Below are 16,798 nucleotides of genomic sequence, written 5' to 3'. Positions count from 1 at the left end.
TTACTATTAGGTACCCCGTATATAAATAATAAAAAAGTTAATTATCTCTTCTGCTGGTCAGATGTTCATTTCCCCTCAGTGGATTGCCAATGGTCTGTTGGCATCTTGAAGAGTATGTCAGTAGCTACAAAATGTGTAGCCTTTTGTTGGCTCAAGAACTGCATCTGAACTCTAGAATAGCTACAGCGATGATATATGAATGCACTTGTATATGTGAAAAGTGCCTTTCGTTCAAGTAATGACAGGAGGCCAACAATGGGGTGGCAAGCTCTTTGGAGCTGCCCGTCCTCTAGCACCACCCCTGTTTGGCTCTGAATCTGTTGTAGCACAAGGAAAGTCTTGAAGGTGCCACTGGAATCTAACACCAGCAGAAGTGCCTTTGATCCAAGAAGAGAAGGATGGTTTCTAAAATGCAACAAATAAGCAAATCCCACATTTTGTGGCAGTGTAGGCTGTTGTGGCTGCGGGTAAGCCCTGCAAGCAAAATTAGGTGGGAATAGGCAGCAGAACTGCGATTTCACTTGAGTAGGAGTTAAAAATAGATTAAAATGTATCTCTACACTATGTCCTCAGGAAACGGAGTGGGAAACAATAAAAGGCACAACACAAATAAAGGAGCAGCAATGACCCTTGACTCTTCTTTCCTGCAACGAGGCTAGTATCTAGTGTAACTGATAAGTGTTGTTTTTCAGAGCTTATCATATAAGCCTTTTGAGTCTGAAATTACTATGGCCTTTCATTTCTTTTCAGATGTCAGTTGTTTGGCTGTCTTATAAGACAGTTGAAATGGAATCCTTGAATACTAACATAAACAGTATGCCCAGTAATACCCAGCCAAGACAACAGCTGCCTCCTGACAAAATTAGTTTTTAATAACATAATACAAAGCAATTGCCCAAAACGCATTGTAGCTGCCATTACTTTGAAGACATTATCTTAGCATACGGTAATTTTACCCTGTTTTTCAAAGACTTATTTTAAGCATGCCCTCTTACTGACCAGCAATTTCTGCTATGAAGGGGATCCTGGAATAAAGATGGTTCTTTCTAAGTTTAGGGCCTGGGGAACATTTTCAGAGATTCTTTGACTTAAGAAGAGAGAGCTTGCAAAATATCTCTGTGTTGTTGTTGTTTTAAAGACAGGCACGAATAGTTTTAGGCCATTTGTCTTTTACTATTTAACAGAAATTAACATAACTTTATACAAGGTGTTAAACCTCTTTTCTCAAGTGCTATGAGTATTGGTTTTGTTAAGGGTGCTTCCAAATGAGGCTTTTATCACACTCTCTCAAATATGGCATTTTATTGTGGGAAGGGGGGGGCAGTGTCCAGAAGTTGTCATCTTCCTCAAGGAACCCTTCTGTGTTCTGCCACCACCTTGTCTACCTGTTTGCTTTACACAAGGAATCTGTTACAGAAGAAAAGGTGCAATAGCAGCACAACGTCTTTTGGGGTTAGTAGCACTAGCAGTCATCTGTCTGGAAGCACCTTTGGTTACTTAAACATGTCAAAGTGCTACAGCCAATCAGGTCCTTTTAAAGATACTGACGGTGGATTCCTATACAGACGCTCAGAAGTATGCAACATTGATTTCAGCGGCGCGTACTTCCAGTGGGTATGTGATTGCTGGAGTAGGTGACAGAAACAGGGGTAGAAGTGACGGGATGGTTCAAGAATTTTAACGCCCAATTTCCCTGTCCTCAGGCGAGGGGGATCCATTTTTCTAGCCTCAGACATGCAGATTTTCTTTTGTTTAAATAATAAGAATATTTATAAAATATTATTGAACTATTATATTATAAAATAATAATAATTTCATCAACAAACCATACAACACCAAGCATGAAATGACCTATCAACAATGATCTGCTGCATATAGTGATAGATATAGAAAAAGTAGGACTAAACTTCCTCTTGAGGGTCTACTGATCTAGATTTAGCTAGAGAGTCTCCTTTCACAGCTTTTAGTTGGCAGTCCACCTGTAGATTTCGAGACTGACACACTTTCTGCTCAGTCCAGAACAATGTTAGTAAATCCTCATGCAGTAGGTGCTTGTTATCTCTCACAAAGAGAAACAGTAGTCCCAGTTCAGTTGTTTTACGCATGTCCTCATCTGTCACTTTTTCTTGCCAAATGAAACTCCTCTACCCAGAATCTCTGACTTCACAATCCCACCACATATGTTTAAAAGTCCCTTTCTGAGCACAGCCTCTCCAGCATTGGAGGCAGCTTCCCTTGTAAAGATAGCTGAGATGAGAACTATACATTGTTTTAATTGTGTTTTCCCTAAGCTTACATTAGATCAATTTAGACGAGGATAGAGCCCACAATGAATTCCGCTGACCATCTTCAGTGGTGATACTTAGATCTTTTCCCCATACCTGCATTACCCCATTAGTGTTTCCCATTGATATTTCTATGAGCATTTTGTATAGTCGCAAAACCAGACCTTTTGAGTTGGAATTAATTTCTGTCAGTAGGAGTTAAAACTTAGTTAGAGGTCAGACCACCTCTTTCACTCAGGGCCAGCCGAAGACATTTTTCCTGAGACAAAGACAAGATGGTGCTGCTACTGTTGAAGAAAGGTTCAACTGCTAGTCCAGTGTGACACCATCCTCAGCCACATGTGAAGGCAACAGACATAGGGAGCTCAGGGCAGGTTGTGCAACCCTCAGTTCTCTCCAAAAACTTGTTGCCACTTCCCAGCATCTGTTGCCTGAAGCAACTGCCTCCCTCTGCCTAACGATAGGGCCTGCCTGTATTCACTTCAGGAATTGAGGTAAAATATACAATTTGGGCCAATTGGAACAAGGTTTAAATTTCCTGTAATTTCCTATTATTATTATTATTATTATTATTATTATTATTATTATTATTATTAGTTAGTAGTAGTAGTAATAGTAATAGTAGTAGTATCCTGCCTCTTGCCTAATGCTGGGCCTCAAGGCGGCCTTGCAAAGTTTAAAACATACATGGGGGATGGGGGAACAAAACCATAAACGTTTAAAATACAGAACAAAATTATAAGACATGAACATAGATGGAGGGCCAGATTATTCTCCAAAGGCCTGCTGGAACAAAAAAGTTTTAGCCTGCTTCTGAAAGCCCATCAAGGAGGGAGCCAGCCTAGCTTCCCTGGGAAGAGAGTTCCAGAGCACTGGGGCAGCCACCGAGAAAGCCCTCTCACATGTTCCCACCAAGCGCGCCTGTGAAGATGGTGGGACTGAAAGAAGGCCTTCTCCAGAAGATCTAAAAGCACAGGCAGGCTCATAAGGGAGAATACGTTCTTTTAACCGAGGTTCACCTTTTGGTTATGTCGTTTAACAAATTTTTCACCATGTGCAAGCCCTGTGTTTCCCAGTCTCGAAACTAAATTTCTCAGCTTTAAAAAAATAAGAGATGACTCAAGAAAGGCATCAGAGGAGAAGGATATGGTATTAATTAAGCATATTAATTAATATGCCTCCACCATTCCTTTAACATTATATTACATACCAACAGTAGATATGAGCAGCCATCTGCTGTATGTAATCTGTACAGGACAGTATACTTTTGGCACTCTTGAAGAATTCTCTTGTTAGCTCTGTACTGGGACAGTGTTCATGAAAGAACTGCTTATTTATAGCATCCTGAAATTTACAATGATCTAGTTCAAAAGAAGGGCTATTTTGCCAGCTGGACTGGAGTGGCAGCCGCCACTTTGATCACTCTTGCCTTGTGACTCTGTGGCTGATGATATAACCAATAGTGACTTCCGCACAACACAATAACCAACAGTGGTTCAAATAGCCAACTCTGCTATTGGGTCAAATAACCAGCCATTGGTTAAAAAACTCCCACCACACATGATAACCCATGGTGGGTTATCCAACCATCAACTATTTAAATCATCATTGGTTATCATGTTGTCTGAACCCAGTCACTAAGTCTGCTTCTTTTTTCCAAACAAAATCCATGGATCCTCTGCCTGGCCTACCTGAACATCTTAACTATCAAGATGGAACAGAAAGATTCTAGCCGCTTGTCAAGAGCTCTCAAACTTCATCCACCCTTCCAACAATCCAGAACTGCATGTTAAGTGACAGATACCAAATGGGCACCGGCCTCCAGGCAGTGTCAAAGGGTGCTGAGTATTTGGGGGTCATTAGGAGAGCATTTGGAGGAAAGATTTAATGCATCTATAGTTGTCCTGGAGCATTTAATAGCAACACTGAAACTTGTTCCACCATTTATGATTTCTTATACGCCATGAGGAATTCAGACAAAATTGCCATGACTGATATTTAAATCTCTAAGAACACTCAAACAACAAATGAAGCCTGTAGCACTAATAGAGAGATGGTAAGAAAACAATGAGCATCAGCAAAACAATCTGGTTTAGGTTCACAAAATATTCTGAGATTTTTAAAAAAACAGGTATTGGATTACAAATAAACCTTATTTTTCAACATATATTTTTGTGTTATGCTATAGTCAGGGAGTTCTGCCCTTTCAATTCCTCCGGATTTCAGTGGGAGATGTAAACATGTATTTGTACAATGGCCTTTCCCGTCCTGTCCTCCTGCCCTGTAGTCCCCGAAATCTGCTCCAGAGATTTAGACCTCTGGAGCAGATCTGGAGGGTGTGTGAGGGGCTGTAGGGGGGGGGGGACCATGATGCCAGCAGTCTTTTGCACTGGTGGAATGAGATCATTGGATACAACCCAAGGTACAGGACTGCTGTACAGAGACTGCAAATCTGTTCCTACTTACCTTGGAGTAAGCTGCATTTAACACAATGGAAACTTCTTCTGAATAGATATCTGTAGGATTGTGCTGTCAAAGTGCAGAAACACGTCTGGGTTGTGTCTCAGAGTTCACAGCAAATGAATAATGTCTATTTCAGTTACAAAATATTACCATATTTTCCGGCGTATAAGACAACCCCCAACTTTTCCAGTTAAAATATAGAGTTTGGGATATACTCGCCGTATAAGACTACCCCTCTTCCAACGGACACCAAATAAAAATTAAAAAAAAACATCAGATTTGATTTCAATATGGTAATTTTAATTCAAATGCTTATGACATGCAGGTACTTAGCAGGAAAACTGTCACTTATAAACATAAGGCTGTTTGTCATCAAACATGTAAACATAAAACAGTGCAAGTGGATTAAACTTTTCCTAATTCACTCTAAAGCTGAAAGGAAGGATAAGACGATAAACCCATGGGAGCTGCCATGCTGTTTGTTTTCTAAGCTGTCAACCAAACTGGAACTGATGATGATAGGAGGATCCCCTCCCCGCCTCTCCTCTCCCTGCTCTAGTTGTGCGCCTGCAGCTGACGAGAAGCGGCTGCCTGAGCTGAGGAAGGCTGGTGCTGCTTTCACGCTCTCATTCTCTTCCGGTTTACGAGTCTGTGTCTGTTGCGCGCTGTCGGGCTAGACTCCGTCAGGAGTTGCTCGCTGGGCCGCTTCTCCTCTCTCCCTTGCTCGGTCGCTCTCCTCCCCCCCCTCGCTCTCCTCCTTCCTTCCCTCCCTCCTGCTCTCTCTCTCTCGCTCGCTTTCTCTCTCTCACACACACACGCACGCGCGTGCACTCACACACACAGAACTCAGGAGCTTGTGGATTCAGTTGAAGGCGAGCGGAAGTTACAGCACCCGCCCTATAAGACGACCCCCGGCGTATAAGACGACCCCCGACTTTTGAGAAGATTTTCCTGGGTTAAAAAGTCGTCTTATACGCCGGAAAATACGGTAATTACTGTAAGTCAATGGACATGGTGTTGGACTTCAAACAGAAAAGAGCTTATAATGGCTTCAAAATCATAAAGTTAAACTCATTTGCTGCCATCCTTTGAAACATCTTCTCCATGTGTTTATCTAATTTCTTCTTAAATATATCCAGAAACAAGCCATTTACCAATGTTTTAAATCTCTACCACCTGCTTAATTATCCATGCAACTCCCGTTTCTTTCTGATCTTTCTTATGCCTATTCTCACAAAGAGCTGCTAGATTGCACATGTGAACACTCATGATTAAATGCCTGCTCTCACTGAACAAATTATGCTCATAGAAGTCTAGCATATCAGAATCTACCATATCAGCAAGTCTAGAAAATCTCTCTCTTTCTCATTTAGATTTCTGTGTGCAGGGAAATTTGCAGGAGCTTTCAGGTAGATCCTGCATTTGTGGGAGCCACCACGTCCAATCCGATCTACAATATGAAGTATAGTCCAGAAACAGATTTACCACCTCATCTACTAATTGTGTGAACTAGGCCTCAGAGACCATGAACAACAGCTGTTCACATCATTCTTTTAAAAGAAAGCTTATTTTATCATCTGCACATAACAAATGAAGCTTAAGACAAAGTGAAGTGATTTTTTTTTATCATTCCATCATGCATGTATAAATCAAGCACTTCTGTGTTATAGCATACAATACCTCTGGATTTGTGTGTTTATTTTTTTATTTCTCTTCTGAAAGACAAATGAAGACATCTACAACAAAATTAATGACATCTATAAATATGAGCCTATAATAAATATTACATTAAATGCCAAAGGCCGCTACTGAGCTGTGGACAACAGAAGAAACTTTCTAAAATGTAATTGATAGCATGAATTGCACATCATTAAAGCAGAAGATTGACATACAAAAGCTCAAAGGAAAGTTTAAGGGCCCAATCCTATACATGTTTAGACAGAAAAAAGCCCTACAACTCCCAACATTCCCCAGTCAGCATGGCTGGGAAAATGCTGGGAATTGTAGGACTTTTTTTCCTGTATAAACATGCATAGAATTGCACCCTAAAGGTATTTATTGACATTTTGGCTTCTCACTGCATTCAAGTGGAAGTTGTATTAAGAATTTAAAATTTTTAATGTCTCCAAACATCAAGTTTCATTAAAATGCATATAAAGTATACTGTACTTCAGCAAAATACATGCATTTGCCTTTATATCCCAAGTTATTTTTTAATATATATTCTCATTCAAGTTAATGACTTTAAAAATAAACAAGTACAGGTTTAAAAATGTATCAAACTATATCTTCCCTAAATGTAGCAAAATACAGCTATTAAGGTTCAAAACTTGAAACTCGGTAGTGTCTTTATACAAAGAAGAACAGGGACAGCATGTGAACTCCAGATAAAACTGACAGATATTTTTAGAAATCAGACTGGGCAGTCCTATGGTCCCTGGGAAAGCATCTCAGGGAACATAGGATACGGCAGATCTCTAGAAACTGCTATGTCCTCAGGAGGAGGAATCTAAGATTGGCATGTTCTGTCTTGCAGCCACTGCGGAAAGCACTGCAGTAACTGCTCTCCCAAGGGTGCAACAGCAACATTCGAATTGCTCAGGGAAAGGAATAAGAGGAATGGAAGGGATGGAGAAGAAGCTAAGATCCTAAAACCTCTTCTTCACCCACTCCCAACAAAGTCATCTAGATGAACTGAACAAGTAAAGAAAAGGAGGAGGTTCCTGCTGGCAGGGCATGGGATAGACAAGACAGCCTGATCTCAGTGCCCTCGGTCTAGCAAATGGCAATTCATTAGGGCTGAACTTGGAAGAATTGAAAAGCAGTGAGCTAACTAGGATTTAACACTCAAAGATAAAAACAAAAAGCTGAGCATGTCTGTTTTGTACAGAAGCAGCATTTTTGAGCAACATGCTTTAATAGGCTGGATCATTCTTAATTGCACAATTCTTTGAATACATATAGTTTTAAGTTAAGATCTATCCAATACATTACTTTAAAATTGCATACATACAGGTTTTGCATATTTTCTCTAATTTCTGGCTTTATATGTTAGACACCTGGATTTTTCTGTACAAAATGTTATATACACGGAATTAAAAACCGACATGAAAATTCATACTTATAAAATCAGCCCAGAAGTAGTGCACCACCCACACTAATCAAACTTCTTTCATTAGTGACAGTATGTGCCCCAAAAAGATCTCTCTCTCCTCTTTTCCAAATTCTAAAAAACAACAACCCCAAAACTTATTAAACCGGTAAAAAAGACTCCCCACAGCAGCTGTTAGCTATGTGGACATTAGTGCCATCACGGATAGAAGTTGGCTTGTATCCTGTAAAAAGACACAAAATCTTCAAGAAAAAGTCAAAGTGGAATTTCTTTTACAAAACAATACTGAAATCTTACATTAATTTTGGTTCGCTCATTTTATTGAAAAAATAGCACTAAGTAATCAAATCCTACAAACTAAGATTAACGGCTTCTGTGCTAAGTTTACCACCACTCAAGCTGTGTATCATTGCTATCATATGAGAATGTTTATTTAGCTCCTCTTGCTGGAGTTTGACTAAGGCCTCCTTTTCTTCCAATCGTCCTTCCAGCTGTGACTTCTGAACTTCCAAGGAAGATGCCTAAAGATAATTACATACTATTCAATTATCTTTCTCCGACATGCATACTTGCCGTCATCTAGCAAATTGGGTGAAACCAAGATTAAGTTCATACATCACCCTAAACCATGGTTAAGGATATTTAACAGATGTGACATCTACATTGACAAACCACAGTTGCAATCAGAGAGTAAACAAGAATCAAAAACTATATTCTGAAGTCGAATTGGTTTGCAAACCACTAACTATTTTTGGAGTAATGTCTCAATTGACAAACAATAGCTGTGACCATTGCTCCCCTCCAGAGGCTGCTGCACTATGAAGATGGATGTGAGCTGATTAATTACTGAAAGGGCAAAAAACAAAAGCAAACAAGCAGCATTAAACCACAGTTTGCTTGTTGTATATTTGGGTTATAAACAATGGCTAGCACAAGCCATAGATCGGTGTGATATCTGAACTGAGTTTATGCCTGTGTGTCTGCCTTAAGAAAACACTAATACACATTATCAAATCATACAGAAAATATGCTTAATTAAAACACTGATGCTTCAAAAACAGTGTGGTATCAGCTGTTGGCTTCAAAGCCAGAGCAAACCAACAAACTGCTGGCCAAAAGCACCAACTTGCTCAACTGATCCCTGACTCCATAGAGAAGGATCTAAGATGTGAGATCATTTATCTGTACAACTGAGGCTTGTTAAGACAGACTGCCAGGACAGGCATGCTTTTGTCAATAACCCCAGATGTGATCAACCACAGTCAATGAAGATACACTTCAAGTTAAAATCCAAAGTAACAAATATATTCCAAGAAGGACACTTTTGCCCTAGGCCAGGTTTCAAGCTGAGCGACTGGCTTTTTCAAGAGACAGATTAGGCCTCAAATTCTTTACTTTTCAAGGCATAGCACAAGAGTGAAAAAATGTGTCAGTTGCTGCAAGTCCCATTCCTTGCTTGAAGACTGATAATGTAATCCTATACATGTTTACTCAGATGTCCCATTAAGTGAGTGTAGGATTGAAGTCTGCATGTACACCTTTTACCCAGTAATATTTCTAACTGGGGTATCTAAATTATTCAATCCTTTAACATTTTTTCTAAATATGGCATAAATTTCTAAAGAAAACTTACCTTAATGCTCAGTTCCTTTCTTGCCTGCTCTGTTTTACTCAATTCTTTTCTTAGGATGTCTACGGTCTCTTCCATATCTGCTTTTTCCTTATATCTGGCTTTCAATTTTTCTTCCTGAACCTTTACCTTCTGTTGCAAACCTTTTGAAGAATTTGTAAGAAATGGGTTGGGTTTTTTTTTTTGCAAAAACAACTTGAAGACTTCAACATTTCTCTACAGCTACTATTAAATGAGTTAAGCAGCACTGCCATCTACTGAACATTGGTAGATTGTGTTTTATAATCTCCAGTCCTTGCCTACCTAATCAAAGATACATTCTGTAAACTGCTGCAGAAACATATTGAGATATTTGATCTCAAAGGAATAACTTGGAGCTTTCCCTTATCAACGTTTAAGAAACTGCTTCACCTGCCTGAGCAATTAACATACCATGGAAGCTGCTTGCACTGGACTAGCTACCGTAGCTATAAGTTGCTCACCATGACCTGGTTTGCACATAATGGCAATTTGTGGGTTATTTAACCGCCTCTGGCATGCCTGTCACTTTGTTAGTGTGACATCCAAAACTGGACACTTTGAGTGGTTTAGGAGTTAAACCCAGAGTTAACTCAGAAACAAATTGTGGCAGCACACTCCATCTCTCCCACTTGTCCCTGACAACCCAAGAGTTAAATAACCCATGTGTTGTCATGATGTGAGAACCAGGCTCATAAGAACAATACTGACTTGTAATTGCAATGGTTACTGCTGCTTCTTAAACCATGACCACACACCTACTGTCCTTGGGCCAGATGAGTAAGAAATCCGTTCTCACTTGCGATATCTGTACAAAAAGTACTCACAAGGATAGATTTGTAGATATTGCAATTTATGCACTGATGTTTTGATTGGGAAACTCCCAATTAAACAGCACAAAATGTGCATACACCATTAAAGGCACGCTACAGTTGCAACGAAGATGATCAGGGGTCTGGAAACAAAGCCCTATAAGGAGAGACTGGAAGAACTGGGCATGTTTAACCTTGAGAAGAGAAGACTGAGGGGAGACAGAAGGCACTCTTCAAATACCTGAAACGTTGACACACAGAGGAGGGCCAGGATCTCTTCTTGATCATCCCAGAGTGCAAGACACGGAATAAAAGCGTCAAGTTACAGGAAGCCAGATTCTGTCTGGACATCAGGAAAAACTTCCTGACTGTTAGAGCAGTACGGTAATGGAACAAATTACCTAGGGAGGTTGTGGGCTCTTCCACATTAGAGGCCTTCAAGGTGAAGCTGGACATTCATTTTTCAGGTATGCTTTAGGGTGAGTTTCTGCATTCAGCAGGGGGTTGGACTTGATGGCTTTATAGGACCCTTCCAACTCTACAATTCTAAGATTGTATGATTTATTTTGAGGGTTTGCTGCTTCTGGGTCAAGAACATTCTGTTCTTCAAACATTAGTAAATTTCCAGTCAGCAAAGGAATCTGAATTATAATAATAATATCAGTTATGTTACAGGGCTGTAATTACAAATTCCAAGGCAAAAATGTTGTGTGGGGGATCCATCTAACTAAGTATGACCCGAACTGAGATGTAGTTTGAACCCGATATTTGCACAGCATTTAGCATTTAAAGGCTTTTAAAATTAGACTAGCAATATAAATACATTTTCCAGTCTTATTCTATAAAGTAAGATAGCTGATGAAGCTGATACAGAAGTCAGAATTGTTTAGCTTTAACTTACTTGATATTTTTCCATCTTTATCTTGCAACTGTTTGTGCAATTCTTTTCTGCTCTCTTCTGCTTCTAGCAATTGAGTGACAGTTCTGAAAAATTGAAAGGTACAAATCTTTCAAAGAATGAACATTAGAGGACGTTTCCCCATGTCTTTATTGTGTCATGCTATAGTGACTTTTAAGAACATAGAACAGACGTGGATCCATTTAGGCCAACATTCTGTTTACACAGAGCCCAACCTGTGTGTAATAGCATGTAATATCTTCCCAATCTGTGGGTAGCTGACAAGTAGGACATGAGTGCAACAACATCCCGCTTCTATTCCCCAGCAACTGGGATTTTTTTGCCCCACCTTATGTTTGCATGCACTGAACCATATTTGCCATTTAATGCCCATTCTCACAGTTTGGAGAGATTCTTTAGGAGCTCTTTGCAACCCCTTTTTGTTTAACTGCCATCAATAATTTGGTTTAACAAGCAAACCTGGCCACCTTACTGCTCAGCCCTAAGTCCATATCATTTATAAACAAGTTGAAAAGTACTGTTCCCAATATAGTTCCTCGTGGAAATCCACTATTTACATCCCTCCATTGGGAGAATCTACAATTTATTCTTATTCTCTTACTGTTCTTTAACCACTTGCTGACCCGTAAGAGGACCTCTCCTCTTATCCTATGACTTCTAGGTTTGCACCGGAGTCTTTGGTAAGGGACTTCGCCAAACTACTTTTGAAAGACCAAGTAAACAACTGGATTACCCCTGCCTTCATGTTTACTGACACTTAATTAGTAAAATTGGATGATAGGTAAGAAATTTAAAGTTTAAAATTATATATTTCTTGTATTCAGTCATTTTACTTTATCTGTTTTTAATAATGTCCTTCATACTGTCAATTATTATTATTATTTATTGCATTTGTATACCACCCCATAGCCGAAGCTCTCTGGGCGGTTTACCTAGGATAAAAACACTTAAAAACAATATACAAAAATTTAAAACCACAATCACTGAATTAAATCACTGAGAACAGACATTTTGCTGCACAAGTAGAAACAAAACACCCACCTTAACATTTGCAAAGTATAACCTCACATTAGAATTTGCTATGTGAAAATACTGGCAATTTTGCTTTTGATTAAGTCTATTTACACCACTGTGTAGACAGATATTTTTTCTTTATCTTACTTGACATTCAAACACTACGTATTAGAAAAATCCCATAAAATAACCACAGATCATATCTCTCAGTTAACTGAAAAACAAGAATAAGGCATTCTTCCCACTTGCCACCACCACCAGCGTCAGCTGGGTTTTCCCCCCTCCAATACCCATGCCAGGAAATGCTGAATGTGTCTAATTCTATATGAACACAGAATTTCACTTTTAAAAAAATAAAAAAGATTGTTTGGATAGAAGACAGGGAATATATGTCACTCATGGGATGGAGAGGGGGGAATTCAATTTGCAATTGCTACCTATAACAGATGTGAATGCACACCTGAATTCCCAGACTACTCTTTAAAATCCCCCATATGCAAATATCAGCTAGATGATCTGATGCTAGAATGTTTTATAGGAAAAATTCACACTAGTGTAATACACACACACACACACATACACACACTCCCACTACTGAGATTTCTTCTTTACAACACTCATACCCTAAGGCTGTTCAAAACTAGTTTTTGAATTTTGCATGCTTTTATAAAGTACTTTGGGTATTTTTCGAAAGACTTTCAAAAATATGTAGTTATGCGAGAATGTCATTGTGGTTTGCAGCTTAAACTGTATTTCTAATGCTGAACTAGGCCAAATTAAAAAGATTGGCTTGGGAGATTTCTCCATCTCAGCCTACCCCTGCAGCCTCCAGCTTCTACTAAAAACTGGGGGACCCAGCATGGGATGGAGGATGGGAGAAGGGCTGCAAGGAGAGGAGGGACCTTGTGTCTGCATCTGTGGAGGGACCTTGTGTCTGCATCTGTGACTTCCCTTCTGTTTACACAACAGTACAACCAAGTTGTTTTATTCGCAGTTGCTCTGGAGACAACTCATGCAGATAAAAGATAAGTAATGACTATCAGTTTATTGGCTAATTTGTGCTGTTGAGTTTGTCTAAGTTCAGTGTTAAGCCTTGAAAGTGCAGAATGTGTCTTAAGTATTCACATATTAACATAAATTGGAAAGCTTAACATTCATGTCCTTCCACATTGTCAAAGGCATTGGCTAAATAAAAAGTTGAAACCTGGGCCAGAAGTATTAAACAACCTGAAGTCAACTTCCAAATGCCTTAAAAAGCATTACGCTACAGATGCAGAACGAGCTTAAGAGAGTAAAACAAACTTTTAAAACATTTTAATAAAGGAGTTCACTTTTACTGCAAGTCATTTGGCTCAGCTTGTTTACTGTATTTCTTCGATTCTAAGACACCATCGATTGTAAGACGCACACTAATTTCAGTACGACAAACAGAAAAAAACCTCTGATTCTAAGAAATAATAAACGCACCCGCGATTCTAAGACACACCCCGTTTTTAGAGATGTTTATATGGGGAAATAGTGCATCTTAGAATCGAAGAAATATGGTAAAAATATTCATGATTGTTCTATAGAAAGCTTATAGTATTCATGATTTTTCTATAGAAAACTAACACGACACAACTTTTGAGAAAACTGATATCAAATCACGAAGCCCACACTGCAGAATATTCACAAGTGGATTAAAGCACTTGATTTAAACTGTAGCGCTGCATTAAAAAAGCATCCTTTTAACTCTATAAAAGAAGTGAACTTACTTGTCATTCTGCTGCTTGAGTGATTCATTCAACCTCTTACTAGTTTCAAGTTGTTTATTCAGTGAATTACATGTTAGCTGGAGGTCATTATATTGTTTTTCAATGGTTTCATGTCTAAAATGTTCAAAGTGTTATTATTAAATAGAATTAATGTGACATGGTTTTTCACAAAGTAGAATTCTAATAGCATATGTTAACATTCCTACTTTCAAAATTAGAACACTATAGCACTTGCTCTTGGCATTGTGTGTATTGTGGCTCAACTTCAGTATATACCACAAACGAAACACTCATTACACATTTCAAAAATTTTAAAATGTTTTAACATTAAATTCTAATTAATTTATTTTCTAGCAAACTAATTCTACCTTTTTTTTTATGAAGCTGTGCACAGGAGGGATCAACTAATCATAAGCTTATTTTCTGGAATCTTAATCCAACTGTCAACCTTGAACACGTTATTGAAAGACATGTTTCAGACCAGTGGGATCTGTTGCACTATGGCGAGTACCCATGGGTGTTCGGTTTGCCATGTCTTGCGAATCCAGGTGGCAGATGCTGTTTAAGGGATAGACAACCCTCAAATAATCCTCAAACAACCCCTGCCACCTGGGTTCACACCACATCACAAGCCACGGCAAGCTGGGTGCAACAGCCTCCACAGATAAATTAACCAATAGTGGGCATTTCCTGATGTGCAAACAGGATCAGAGACTGCAGAACCCAGTTTGAGATATCAGTTATACAAAAACTGCAACAAAACGTACTATATTCTTCCTAACAGGAGTGCTCCTGTTCATTCCCCTCCCACAGAATGTCACTGAGCATTCTCACTCTTAACTAGGCACTTTTTCATATGGTTTACAAAGATTATTTATACCGCAAAATGTGCAGTTTCCCCTGAGCAGGTTGATACTTCTTGTTTCTCAGTGACAGTGTTTGGCTCCATTTTTATTGGCACTTTATTTATTTATTTAAAACATTTATATCCCGCCCTATATCAATAAGATCTCAGGTCAGTGTACAGATAAAAGTATACAGTATAAAAACAGTAAATATACACAGCTAAAAACAAATTAAACCATAAACCAAGTTAAAATGATATATAATTTAAAAGCAGTAAAACTAATAAAACTTAACACCAGAGTTTGTGATTAGAGGGAGTGATAAGATGGTTCCCACACCAAGTAAGAATACAGGAATTACTAATATGATTCCTTCCTCATATCAATCATTGACACCTAATTTTGCAAGTCAGTTGTTAATCTCAATGTGAGTAATCTAATTTTATGAGATAAATGTTATTCATACTTGTGCGGAAACTTACTTTAAAAATCACTTCAAGTTATGGCCTATACTCTCAATCTGTAAATCAGGACTCTGAGTTATCTGCTGCTTCTGGAATACTAGAAGTGGCTATCACAGCAGGCCCTTATGCAATACAAAAATGCTTCTCCTCTGATTGATCATTCACCAGACTGATTTGATGTTGTGCTCTGAATCCTAGAATCTGACATTCTACTGCTGGATAAGGTAGTTTTGGTTTGGCATCTTCAAACTCTCCCTATCTTACCCACACATATAAATTCTGCAAGTAAAAAACAATCAGTCTCCCCATTCACATTTTACATTAGTTTTAGCGAATATGCATGTATCTGTATAACGTTTTCTGCATAGAAATGTGGGAGGTTTTGTTTTGCGGGAGGAGAGGGGATTTTCAAAACCTCACTTCCTTACACATGTTTCATAGCAGTGCAACATCTTACTTTTGAAGAAGGTCAATGGAAGATCTTTTTAGTATTTCATGTTCTTCTGCTATTGTCTGCAGCTTCCTATTGTGTTGAAAGAGTTGTTCAATATCACTTTGGGCCCGTTCAGATTCTACCTGCTGTGCTTTCAATAATGCCTCAAGATCTTCATTTTTTCGTTCAGCATCTTTCAACATGGAAGCAAGCATCCTAGCCTTTTGGAAAAAATAGTGGAAATATCATTAGAGACTTAAACATTTACTTCACCATCCCATAATACACATATCCAATGGTTTCTGTCTGCCAGGGGAACAGACACTGTGAGTAAAACAGATTCCTCCATCTTGCAGGCCCCCATATCTGAACTGGAGGCCCTGTGGAGCAGATCTGGGGTATGTATGCGAATATCCGCTCACATGACATTGGCTAGAGCCCAAGGCTCCTTCTTTGGTTTATGAGGATTCCATATATATTGTTGTAAGCAATTTTGCATTAATAGCTATGATTTCAGTGTTACCTACCTCTGACTCTGCTTGAGCCCTCTGGCAACGATACTGGGTAATAAGTCTATCAGCTTGAGCAAGAGCCAGTGCCTTTGCTTCCAAGAGGTCTTGCAACCTAGTTTCTTTGGACTAATAAGAAAACAGAAACAAAATAAGTTTGCATATACAAGTTTAGACAAAGAATACACATGAACAAATATGCATATTAAATAGGTACTCACTGCTAATGCAGACAGTTTCTGCTCATAGACATCCATTACTTCAGATACCCTTACATCTGTGACTGAATCCTTCATCTGTGGGAAATGTTGATAGTATCAGCTACAACAGTATGCAAACCTGAAGTAAAAATTGTACCTACTTGGACAAATGAAAAGCTTGACAAGAGTAATAATGGATTACAATGTTGCCAGATAGCAACAATAGCTTTTTAGAAATTAAGGAAAGAATAGCATAATCGAGTTCAAGTCTGCTTTAATGGAATCTATATAATTATATTGACTTTTTATAAAACAGATCCCCCATGTTTACCATAAATGA

The 16,798-nt window shown here is 38.8% G+C and overlaps 1 protein-coding gene across 2 annotated transcripts in view; it reads right to left on the bottom strand.

The window, feature by feature from the left end:
• Positions 1-7,801: 7,801 nt before the first annotated feature.
• Positions 7,802-16,798, bottom strand: part of CIP2A (cellular inhibitor of PP2A) — a 35,252-nt gene continuing 26,255 nt past the window's right edge. For both annotated transcript variants that reach the window (XM_063126848.1, XM_063126849.1), the window contains 7 exons: positions 16,480-16,554; positions 16,277-16,387; positions 15,774-15,970; positions 14,008-14,121; positions 11,222-11,304; positions 9,494-9,633; positions 7,802-8,381 (listed from right to left, as the gene is read on the bottom strand). In XM_063126848.1, coding sequence (XP_062982918.1) covers positions 8,211-8,381; positions 9,494-9,633; positions 11,222-11,304; positions 14,008-14,121; positions 15,774-15,970; positions 16,277-16,387; positions 16,480-16,554 — 891 coding nt within the window. In that variant the 3' untranslated portion in view covers positions 7,802-8,210. The remainder of the gene's footprint in view (positions 8,382-9,493; positions 9,634-11,221; positions 11,305-14,007; positions 14,122-15,773; positions 15,971-16,276; positions 16,388-16,479; positions 16,555-16,798) is intronic.

This window comes from Elgaria multicarinata, chromosome 5 (assembly GCF_023053635.1).
Source record: "Elgaria multicarinata webbii isolate HBS135686 ecotype San Diego chromosome 5, rElgMul1.1.pri, whole genome shotgun sequence".
Classification (NCBI taxonomy): domain Eukaryota; kingdom Metazoa; phylum Chordata; class Lepidosauria; order Squamata; family Anguidae; genus Elgaria; species Elgaria multicarinata.
The sequence above is the reverse complement of the archived record's forward strand: the minus strand, read 5'-3'. Positions and strand labels throughout refer to the sequence as shown.